At 43.7% G+C, this 12,536-nt stretch overlaps 1 protein-coding gene across 8 annotated transcripts in view; it reads right to left on the bottom strand.

The window, feature by feature from the left end:
* Nucleotides 1-5,744: 5,744 nt before the first annotated feature.
* RASAL2 (RAS protein activator like 2) overlaps nucleotides 5,745-12,536 on the bottom strand; it is a 286,489-nt gene continuing 279,697 nt past the window's right edge. For all 8 annotated transcript variants that reach the window (XM_090047329.1, XM_090047330.1, XM_090047327.1 and 5 more), the window contains one exon: nucleotides 5,745-12,121. In XM_090047329.1, the coding sequence (XP_089903455.1) occupies nucleotides 11,957-12,121 (165 nt within the window). In that variant the 3' untranslated portion in view covers nucleotides 5,745-11,956. The remainder of the gene's footprint in view (nucleotides 12,122-12,536) is intronic.

Here is a 12,536-nt window from a genome sequence, read left to right as displayed (position 1 = left end):
TCCCCTTCCACTGGTGAATTGAAAGAAAGAGGTGTGCCTGTAGGTCCAGGCTGGGCTGACAGTCAGTGCCGCACTGGGACCGCACTGGGAACTTCAACTGGCTCTGGTGGCCTGGGACCAGGGCTGACAATCAGTTGATTGATGGCCCCAGCCCAGAGAGTCTTGGGTCCGATCTGAGACCAGGGCTGGTTGTGCTGGGCTGACAATGAGCATACCCGACACCTCTGGTCAGGGGATCAGAGGTTGTTGACAGAGGGGAGAGCAGGGGAAGCAGAAGGCCTTCCCCCACTGGACACTTTAAACTCTGCCAGGAGCCTCTGATCCCCTGTGCCTGGCATCTGACCCAGAGCTGCCACGCATGGGTTTTAAAGTCCCCAGCAAGGAAGCCACCCCAGCCCACTCTTTAAAGCTGTCCAGGTGATGGGAGCCAGGGACTAGAGAGCCTCTCTCTGCTGTCTGCAGGCTTGCTCTTCAAAGCTCCCCATGTGCTGGGACCCAGGGCGCAGGCAGCAGAGGGGCTGTGAGTTCCTAGCTGCCCGTGTACTATGCTGTGACACGGCACTTGCAGCTCTGGAATGGAGCACCCAGCTCCCCAGCTGCCGCTTCCATGGCTGCCAGCAGGTATGTAGCTGGTTCAGGGCTTGGTGAACCCAAGATCAGGGAGATGCTCCCTGATGTCAAGCTCAGGCATCCTCCTCCCCTCCCCCCCCCCCCCCCCCCCCCACACACACCTGCTTCTGGGGATAGGCAAGCATGCTAGGTTCAGGACATGGTGCTTCTCCCAGCCTGATCTCACTGATTGGGTAGGGATGGCTGTGTCCCAGACCCTGGGGCTGCCCCGTACCAGTTCCCTACGCTCAGCTGAGCATCGATATCTGTTATGGATCATCCGCAACATGACACGCACTAAACTGAAGGCAGGATACAAACAAGACTTAAAGATGCTACACATTATATGTAGAATAACTTTGTGGCTCATCTGCTATATTATCGTGGCATAAATTGGCTTCAGCTCTCACACAGGTTACTTTTTATGGCGTGATTAACACCTTAATAGTGTCCTGATGTAATGTGTGCCATGGCCCTTAAGTTTTGTGGTCTCAGACTGCATCAGGATACTTAGTTTCCCATGAATCTTACTAGAGACAGTGAAGGAGGATCTCTTGCTGGGGACATGGAAGCAAACCTAAGTAACAAAATCTTTGTCTGCAACCAGTATATTCAATCTACACCTTTGCAGTGAAAAACAGTAACTCAATACACTTTCTAAGCACACATGGACATTTAATCTAGGGAGCTGGGAGGAGAGGTGAAGGACAGGAATGTAAGATGCGCTTTAGCAATAGTGAGGATTTTATTTGAGAATAGCACTTAAATGTAAGCAAACCAGTATCCCACTCGCTAATGGATGTAGAGAGCTGCTGCTCTCGGGTTAGAAGCAGAAGAACACACTCTGTTATCAGTATAGCCATTAGCCACCAACCTTTTTTCCCTAACATCTTCAGGTAGAAGAACTACTGATGGGGAGTTTCTCCAAAGGGACATTCCAGTTGCAGTGGGTGAGCTATGAGCAATGACGAGACCAGACTACAAGCCCCAGCACGAGTTCAGATTTATTTTTGTCCAGATGTCACCTGGGAATCTCAGAAGGAGTAGAAGAAACATATACTGATTTCATATAAAGAATTTTGGAGAGAGGAACCAGAAGGCCTATAGGGAGACCACTCATATAAGGGAGAGGTTAATGTGTGTGTCTGGGGGACAATGCTGCAGAAGAGGGGTGCTCAATCTCCAGCCTGTGGGCCAGATTGGAGCTGCCAGCTGGCCTGTAAGGCTCCCCACAAGTCTGGAAGTTTGGTGGCGGGGGAATGATGATGACTCTGCTCCCCTGCTGCTAAATCTCCGAACACAGGCCCTGCAGGCTGTATCTGGTGCCATAGCCCAGCATACAGGACCAGGCTTGGGTGGGAGCGGTGCTGGGCTCCAAGGCCCAGTCCTGGTGCAGGAGGCTGGGGGGGAGCAGCACTGGCCCCTGGCAGTTAATTCCAGTGCGCAGGAAAGGGAGGAAAGGGCCCTGCACCATTCATCTGGCCCGAGGGGCCAAAAGGTTGAGCACCACTGATCAGGCAGTAAGAAGAGGGTAGGGACAGTCTCTTCTGCTCACCTACACTCCACATCTTCCCTTTGCACCCTCTTGTCACCTGCCCCTGCCCTTCCCTGTCCATTTAGCATATTAATAGATTTCATAGACAGTAGGGCTGGAAGGGACCTCAGAAGATCATTGAGTCCAGCCCCCTGTCTGAGGGGCAGGAAGTCAGCTGGGGTTACCGCATCCCAGCAAAATAAACATCCAATTTGCTCTTGAAGGTGTTTAGAGTAGGTGCTTGAACCACCTCCAATGGCAGGCTGTTCCAGACCTTGGGGGCTCAGACAGTAAAGAAATTCTTCCTTATGTCCAGCCTGAAACGCTCTTGCAGAAGTTTATGACCATTCGACCTCGTTATCCCTTGGGGTGCTCTGGTGAACAAACATTCCCCCAGATCCTGGTGGTCACCACCCTAATAAACTTACAGGTGGCCATCAGTTCACGCCTGAGCCTGTACTTTTCCAGGCTAAAGAGTCCCATGGCTCTCAGCCTGTCATCGTAAGATCTGTTTTCCTGACCTCTGATCATGCGCATGGCTCTTCTCGGGACTCTCTCAAGCTTCTCCACATCCTTGTTGAATTATGAAGCCCAAAACTGGACGCAGTACTCCAGCTGCGGCCTCACTGAGGCCAAGTACAAGGGTAGAACGACTTCCCGGGATTTGCTTGAGAAGCATCTATGGATGCAAGCCAGCGTTTTGCTCGCTTTACTAGCTGCAGCATCACGCTGAAGGCTCAAGTTCATTCATATACTTACATTCTCCTTCACCCCTACCCTCCACTACATATAAAAAAAATAATGGAACGTGATGTTGATGTTTGCTGTCATCTCATAGTTCATGCTATGTTATAGCCATTCCCACAACCTATGTCTGTCTTACGTACTCAAATTATAAACTCTCTGGCGCAGGCCTATTTATTACTCAGTTTCGCATGGGCCCCCAATTTCAGCTAGTGCTAGGCACTAGTAATAAACAGGATTACTACTAAGTGCAGGACTGTTGTATGTAGCTGTTGAGAACAGAGGATGGGAGCTATTACCAAGTCTAGTCCCTTTTAACTGCAAGAACTATATTATATGATCCCCTTCATAAACTTATTGAACACCACTTTAAACAGTTGGTTTCTTTGCCCTTGTTGGAAGTCTGCTCCAGAACCTGATCCCTCTGAAGGTTAGGGATCTTCCATTAGTCTCCAGGCTGAATTTATTCACAGCCAGTTTAATCCCTTTTGTTCACATGCCAACAATGTCTGCAAGCTAAATAGCTCATTTTCTTCCCTGATGTTTACCCCTTTAACATATTCATAGATATCAGTCCTATCCACTCTGAGCCTTCACTTTTTCTAGGCCAAGGCCAAGCTCTTCTAGTATCGTCTTACAAAAAAAGCTACCAAGGTGATCAGGGGAACATAGACTGTTTTCTCTGTAGCTTTTCCTGTTTGAATTCATATTTCATATTTCTTAATCATGGATGACCAGAATTGTACACAGTATTCCAGATAATGTCTCACCCTGCTCTTTCACAATGGCACTAATACTTCCATTACCTCTACTGGAAATCTATCTTCTGAGATTTTCTAGGATTTTGCCTTTTGCATAGCCACATCTCCTTGGTGCTGCACAGTCATTCTGTGATTGTTGGGTCCTTTCATCTCAGTAGTTTCTGAATTGTGAGTTCCAAGTTTATAGCAAAAGACTCCTATTAGTCCTCACATGTACAACTTCGTGTTTTCTTCTATTTAATTTCACACATTTCTCTTACTCCACTCCACCTGTACATGTATGACACCCGAATAAGCCTCTTCGATTTTGATACTGCCTCCTGAATTGGAGTGATCAGCAGATTGCATCAGCACACTGCTGCTTTTTGTCCCAAGATCATTAGTAAGTCTATCAGGATTGGACCAAAGATTGACCCTTGAGGAGCTCACTAGTAACCTCCTTCCAGCCTAATGCTTCTACTTGGAATACAGCCCCTCACTTTCTCCCTTATCCAGCTGTGTACCAACACCTTAACATTCCTATAACCAATTCCATCTTCTGCAGTTTCATTAAATTTCCCAGGTGGCACCGTATTAAATCTTTTACTGAAATTGAGAGAGATGAGATCTGCTATATTCCCTTCCACTAGGGAATCACTTTTCAAAGGATGCTATCAGGTTAGTTTGATAATTTATTTTTAGTAAAACCTTCTTGCCTGTTGTCCCACATTCTCTTCACTGTCTTGCTCTCTGATTATCACTGCTTTCAAAACCTGGTCTAAAAACCTCATATCTAGCAAGTTCAGGAAGATTCAAGGAAGACTTGTGGAGGACATGGACACACAATTCTCAATACAAATTTACCATTTTTTAAACAAAGAAATCTTGGGTCAAAAGTACTGGCAAGCCATCAAACTTTAAAAAAAAATTATTTGTGTTGTTCCAATACCCATAAATCCCATTGTTTTGGGTACTATGCAGTCATATTACAACAGAGCTTACAGGCTAAATAAGGCTAAGGCACACCTGATGTGTAGAACAACACAGGGTCCGGGTGGCGAGAGGAAAGAGAAAAGTAAAGTTGCATCAAGTAGTTGCCTGTGCATTATGCAGGCTCCAAGGCCTCTAGAACCCGCATCTAAAATGTCAATTTAAAACTTACACATCAACGGAAATAAAACAAATTCAAAAAGAGGGGAAGATTGTACTGTGTAGTTTTTGTTCATTCTCTTAATTTATACATATGGGGAATAATAAATAAAGCATCACCAATGGCCAAATATTTTGTTAGCCTATGAAGGAACATTTCTTTGGGGTGCCTGCACCTTGCAAACTGCTTTGTGTTTGTGCATTAGAACTTCACAACTACAAACCAACTATGTACAAGGAAAACTGAGCAGGCTATTTTCATGGTTCAAGGTGCAAGAAATGCACAAATGAATGCAAAGTAAACAGAATCGCTAACATCTGATTCTCATGACCTATAATGCTATTAGTAATATAAGAAAGGGAATCCATTTTTTAAAAGATACAATTTCAGACTGAGTGCCTTTTAACTCTGAGAAAGGAAAATGATTAAAAAGCTTGTGTGAGTAGACAGCATTTCTCCATGCGACCACAGAGTGTCACCCTTCCTCTCCACATTGCTTAGCTGGACAGTTCCTCACGGCTGAGAAGATTTAGAAGCAAGGAGAGGTTACTAGACAAGGAAGACCTGAGCAAGTGGAATAAGCTTTTGAATGGAGGCCACACAGCACTGAAATCCCAAACCAGGAGCAGCGAGTGGCGTTCTAGTGCCAGCCACATCTCTCTAACAGTGAGCAGCGGAGAGATGCAAGTGACACACAGTTCGGGATTTGCTCACTCAGCTGTAGCTTCCAAGTCCAATTTTTGATCAGAGTCATTTTTTTCTGTCACAGGCCACCTTAGTTCCTGCCATGTCTCATAAAAGCAGCAGTTCACATGGGTAACTCAAGAAGTCACACTACAAACCATGCCAGATGTCAGGTTATACTGTGCAAGTTTGCACATTTACTTCCACCGCTCAGGTTTCAGAACTCATGTATAATCTTCCAGCAGTAAGATACTAAATCAGTGCCACATGTATGAACTCCAAGCTTTTTAAAGTTAAAGTTTATTTGTATTCTTTGTAGGAATATCAATAAAAGACTTCAAATGTATCTATATCTGTACATATACAAGAACCTTCAAAAATTATTCACAGAACAAAAATAAATCTTCTTTAAAACGAACCCAGGCAATGAAATGCAGAGATGGATCTCAGAGACCAAACAGTCCAGTGCTACTAGCATAAAAATATGTTTTTGAAAAAAACAATTTTAGTACTTTTTAACGTGTATTTTGTTGAAATAAAAAATAAATTATTTAGAGCTATCATTGTAAAATAGTCCTGTGTAGTAACACTCTCATTAAGGCCCTTGAGACAGAAAAATCTATTTTTACAGGTAGGATTCCTGGCAGGAGTGATTTGTAATGACACGCTCTCTCTCATGGGAATTAATTTAATGTAGGGAAGCAAATGTCTAAATGCATCAACCTAATTTTAACCCTTTAAGTCTGTTAAACACTCAGGTGGATAGCAGTGAATGGCCAGATTATATCCTACTTGGTAAATGATAATTAGTAATATAAATATACATGTATCAGTTGGACAAAGACATGAATTGTTCCCCAGGAGTGATGCAGACATCTTTCCATAACACTAGTATAGGATTCACACATACATGGCATTGGTGACCCTAGCAGATGAATACCGCTAACATATACCACTGTTAAATCACTGCACAACCAATGAGATTCCAGACAAAGTGAAAAGCCGGTGGTTTAAGCGAGCAATAGAATGTGAAAATAAATAAATCATTTATGAGATGGCTGGATGCCTGAATATAGAGCATGTCTAAACTCTGGGCACTACATTCAGGGGCTAGGAAATATGCACAGCTCTCTCAGCGCTACTCTGGATTCTCTATGAAGAGAGAAAGCATTTCTAAGAGGAGTGCTGTGAAACACGCAGTTCTATGCAGCTGTGTGTGTTTACATACATGTACACACACACACACACACACACACACACACACACACATCTATGGCTACCCATTTCTATACACTGAAGAGAAAACTGTAGCTGCTTACTGAATTTAGCTTCTACCCCTCTTCCTTCTTTAGGACCCAAATTCCTTGGGTTGTAAAAAGGTATATACATGGGGCCAGATTTACGCCATGTGCTCCTCCTCTGCTCCCAAGGTATTTACTGCATACCTCTTGCCAGTGAAATTACTTCTGTCCTCCTCAAACTCTTCATAAAACATTCCCAATTTGGCAGCATGCAACGTGGGGCTTCACTCCAACACTGCAGAGCTGAAAACTTGTATTTAAAATTCAGAAACCCAACCGGTCAGCATAGGAAAGTCCCTTTCAATTAATCTGCCTTTTTAAAGGGATCATCATAAAGCAGTAGTCACGGGCACGGCCAGAGAGTGGCAAGGCCCTAAGCCTGTGGCTAGCTCCTTCATACAGTGATGCATACAGTTTTTCCATTGTGTCTCTGGCTAAGGCAAAGAGAGAAACAGCAGCCCAACCACAAAGGCAGTGGCTGGCCACAAAGATGTAGGTGATTTGCCTGAGGCCTTATTTGTAATTGTGGTAAATTTTGAGCAAAGAACATTGCAAACCCTCCTCTCTCACCACTTACAGCTCAGATGAAGAAAAGGGAATTAGACATTGTGAAGAAAAGGTACTTGACATCTACAGGTTTGGGTAGAGACTTGAAGAATTAGATTGCAGGCACCATGCATAGAAATTAAAGGACTGTTCAATAAGAAATGAATGGCTCCAGGGTAAGAGTGACTTAGAAAACAAATCCTTCCTTTCCTTTTCCCTTTGCAGTCCTGCCTTGACATCTCCTAACACAGGCACAGTCAGAGAAGTGGCACAAAGTTGGGCATAAAAAGAGATGGCTATTAGAGACCTCTAAATCCTTCCTACATTGTCTCAGGTGTCCTCAGATTGAGGTGGTCAGCCTCCTGTGGTGACATTTTGCACAACCTGCTGAGTTTAGGCAACTGCATACATACTATCCAAACCCCTAGCAGGTTATGAAGTTCATCAGATTTTGTTTTACTTCTCCTCTCATTCCTGCAGAAACTCAGTGGCTGTTACTCTGAAAACTGAAGACTGGCTGGGCCCAGGTATTTTGTTGTCTCAGTAATGTTAAAATGGCTCCTGAGGTTTTGCTTGCTACCATCTATCAAACTGTACAAAATAGAAGCTTGTGATTTGACATGCCACAGGCTTCACAGAGAGATAAAACAAATTTCTAGACATCTGCTGAGTAACAAACTGGGAACGATGCCTGCCCACAGAACATGGGAGCCTAATGCTGTGCTTCATGGTTTCTCAGCTTTGACCTAACAATATTGTGAAACTGTTGACTTTTGCCCCCCTTGCAGGTAGAAAGACATTTTCTGCTGTATGGAGGGAGAGACCAGCATTTTGTATCTCAGAGCAGGGAGATTAAAACCAGCACAGTGACAAGCAGTGACGGTGATGCTTCAGGTCTGACCCTTAAATATCTGCTTTATCCAGGCTGACAGCTTAAGCATGTACAGGAGGATATGCATTTATCCATCTATGTTATTCATGCCACTTGCAATTGTAAAGTGATCACCTTACAGCAGCTAGGATTTCCCCTTTAGAAAGCAGGGCCTGCTTTATTTAAAAGCAACCCTAGGAAATGCACTAAAAGAAACTGTTCCTATTACATTTCTCTGCAGAAGCCAAAGTGGATTCCCAAAGGCCTTCAGTGTCTAACCACACAGCTCAGCCAGTGACCTTTAGTGGATTATCACAAAGCTACAGTGAGCTCTGAGCAGATGCCTCTCTCTAAGCAGCATTAGTCTAACTCTGCTGGAATATTTTGGTAGAAGCCTGTATTTCCATATGTATTTCTTTTTCCTCGTATTTCTTGTAATGCACAGAAAGTAATCCCTAGGTAGTGTGTTCAACAGCTAATTTAGGAGAAACCTCAGAGTAACAGATCATCCACTTCCCATGTTTTACATAACATATGATTAAAACGCACACCCAGCTACAGAGCTGCTTTTGGGAAAGACTTTGCATAGCACAGCTGGGTGAATATAATCTGAGGTAATTATTGTTAGCTTCACTGAAAGTGAGTGCAGCCACATAATAAAGGGGTAGGCATGAAAGCTGCCCGCAGCCACACAGAAATGCTAAGATAAAAGGGGTTTTAATGGACAGTGGCATTTTATAAAAATGAGAAGTACTCACACTAGACAAATTGATCCACAACTGATACTGCGCCTATAGTCTTGGTACATGTGGAAGAAGAGGGAAAGAAGAAGGGATTGAAAGGCACAGTTAGTTAACCAAAGGAGAAGGTATTAGGGGCCAGAATGACCCAGAGTTGGAAGACTTCATTAGGAAAGTGATTTTGTTCTTTTTTAAATTTCTACTGAGTATTTTCAGTATGTGGCCCCAGAAGTGCATAAAACTTCAAAAATGTTGCTGTGCCACTTCAAGAAAGCTAGGCGGACCCTCTCCTTGCTCCTTAACCCTTGGTACAAATCATGTCTGAGAAACAAAAAGAGAAAGCAGCTTTGATCCAAAAGAACATTAAAACCTTAAGAACAAATTCCTATTTACTTCAGGTGAGTTTTCGATCTCTCAATTCAAGTAACTGCCAACTGCTGAGAGATATTCATACACTTTTCCTTATATGTCCTACAGTGCAGGAGATGTGGTCTCTTTCTGTATTTGTGCATAGTTGGTTATATACATAGATATATAGGTGTGTGTATATGTTTAATGGAATTATCTCAACTCACAATAAACAAGGTAACACAGTTAAAATATCGTGCTCCACAACAAACTGGCCTAAAAGGCTAGGCAAATTCATTTCAAAACAGCAAACAGACTTGAACAACAGACAGTGAATTTGACTCATTCATATTGCCAAACCCTGACATTCAAAGGCATAACCCAAAGGTCATGAGAACAACTCAAAAATCCCAAGATATTTAAAACGATACATTTTTGCACACTCAGGACCTGTCTGCAGTGCTGCAAGCCGCATGCGACACACATGCAGGTGTTCAGTGTGCTGCTTATTTGCAGCACAGCAGGTTTTTTGGCACCAGGAGATCCTGGTGTCAAAAGGTGGTGCACATGGCAGCAGCGTACATTCCCCAAACCAGAGCCTGGCTGCCCAGAGCCATACTTCGGCTGCCATCCAGGCTCTGCGTGCCTGGATTACTGCTGCTGGAGCCTTGGGAGGGCCCCAGAAAAGGGTGCTGGGGCCAGCCCAGGTGTGGACACCAGCCTCTCCTGCCCCACCCAGGACAGCTTGCCACACACCAGAATGTGCATGTTGGCATGTTCCCTGGGGACAACTAGCTGTGGCACAAATATGTGCCACAGCTAGTTGTCCCCAGGGAACACACGTTCCCGCTTATCGCAATGTGCCATCAGAGTTTATAGGCAAGAAGAAATGACTTGAGATAATCTAGCCTGACCTCTTTGTAACAGGCCACCACCTTTCACCCAATTATCATCTGCATTGAGCCTACTACCTTTGATTTGATTAAAGCATATCTGTAAATCAGGAAAGCAAATTTGATGCATATATTCCAGAAAGGCATTTAGTCTTGACCTGAAGACATCAAGAGAAGGCAGTGCCTATCATTCCTTGGATTTGTTCTAATGGTCCCTGTTAAAAAAGTATTTGCCTCTATTTCTAATTTGAACTAGCTTTGGGTTCCCTTTATTTACTTCCTTATTTAAACCTTTAAGGTTCACATTCTCATGCTTTTCAACACTAACAAGAGCTTTAAAAAACATTTTTTTTTAATGAAGTGGAAGGGGAGATTCTCATACATCACTTGACTCCAGAAGCTGGGGCTTTATGAGACTCAACAAATATTACAGAGATATTCAGTAAAACCATGAGAACTGGCAACACTGCGGATCTTACTGTTGGTCTTTTACAGTGTGTGAAACGTCACTATCTTCCTCCCAACAATGAGCTCATTATTTAATTTTAGGTACATCCTGTAAAAGTCTGCTTGTGTGAGAAACAAACCAAACATTACAGGGGGGGCTCAGTTAAAATTCACTTAGAGAAAACGTGGATAAAGTCAGGACTTAAATAATAACAGTCAATTTCCATTGGGGCATGGAAATTTTAACAAACATGCAGAAACCATCTTGGTGGAGCTAAATCTGATAACCCTGTGGATGGAACAGTGAAATTGAACAAGACAAAAAGGTACAAAAATAAACTAGAAAAGTTTCACTCTGTGTTCACAGATCTATTGCACAGGGCATGAGTGCCCTTTGGTTAGCCCTTTCCCTGGAGTACTAACCTGATTGTTTCTGGTGGAGTTTGGGTAACTGATCTGGAGTGCTACTGCACTGAGACAATGGGCTGCACATATGCTGGGAATTGGACCAAAGTTTGAAAACACAAGTATTTACAGTTCTGTAAACTCTTAAAAAAAAAAAAGGAAAAAAAAGTCAAACCTTACTATAATTTAGGTAAAAAAAAATTCCTACCTTTAAAACCGCAAATTCCCTTTGTCTCTTGGACGGGAAGCCTGGCTTTGGGCAGGTGTTAAAAAAAAAACAGGCTTCTTGCTCCAGTTTCTAACTAGAGCTTTCAAAAGAGACTTTGAAACAGCTTTTTGTCCATATCCTAGCAAGAGCAGACAGAAGCCAACAGGATCCAACCCTCTTGCAAGAAGCTGGGTGTGGAGTTTGAAGTTGGTTAAATAAGGACCGGGAAGGAGGGGGTTAAAACAGAGCATCTCATACATTCATTTAACTAGTATTTCACTTCACTCCATGTGCTTGCATCAGTCAGCCTGATATGTACAGCTTCAGAATAACCCACTGCTCATCTCTCTTGTTTTTTCTTTCTCTGCCACACCACACATACACACATTCCCCTCCTCCCCCTCTGAGGACTGCAGTGCTTTCAACAAGAGGAAAACAATAATAAAAATTGCAATAATTAAAAACAATCTACAGTATTCACTTCCTTTTGGTATATTACAGCGGCGGTCTCTGTACACGTAGCCTGGAACAGGCTCCTTACGTATATACACAGCAATCCTGAGGGCCCTGGCCCTTGGAGCCCTATTCTCCTAGTCTGAAAGGTAGGCTTTTCTACCCCACTTGACAGTTTATCTTTTAGCAGCATTCTGTAAATCAACAGGGGTCTGCATTCAGGTTTCTTCAGTCTGCTTCTTCCTGCTCTGCCCCGAGGAGATGACCAGCAGCATCCACCCGGTTAGCAGCTGCTGTTTTTGAATTCACCATTCTCCGTGATGGAAAGCTTGGTGGGGTTGGTGGGGGAGATGCCATTGCGGACCTGCATGCTGTAGCGCTCCTTGACCTGCGTCAGGGCGCTCATCAGCCGAGTGTTGGCTGAGTCCAGGGACACAATCCGTTTCTCCTGTAACAAAAACACCACATATCAGAGCCATTCTACCCAGCAAAGCACTTATTTAACCTTTTCTTTGTCAGGAACTTTCATAGCCTAGGGCTGCGATCAAGTCTTCAGAAGCTTTTTAGACAGAGCCAACATTACCAACATTCTCCAGTAAAATGGGATGTCTTTGCCTCTTTCTGTTTTCTTGCAATACTGTTTCCCCAGTTCACCACAGATGCACTGCTCCCCAGTTTGGTCTCTCTAGTTTCTCTGCATTACACTTATAAGTATTCCACTTGGTTGCATTTCAGCATTTTCACCAAAGCACCCTCTCCTGAAACAGATGAAGGTGCAGAGCTTTTTGGCTTCGTTTGTTTGGGAGTTTTTTGGGGTAACTTTGGAAAACAGAAACAGGCACCAGAAAAATAAGTGCTGGGAA

The sequence above is a fragment of the Crocodylus siamensis genome, chromosome 5 (genome assembly GCF_052110815.1).
Source record: "Crocodylus siamensis isolate JL-2025a chromosome 5, ASM5211081v1, whole genome shotgun sequence".
Taxonomy (NCBI): domain Eukaryota; kingdom Metazoa; phylum Chordata; order Crocodylia; family Crocodylidae; genus Crocodylus; species Crocodylus siamensis.
Note: the sequence above shows the minus strand (reverse complement) of the source record. Positions and strands in the feature narration are given on the sequence as shown.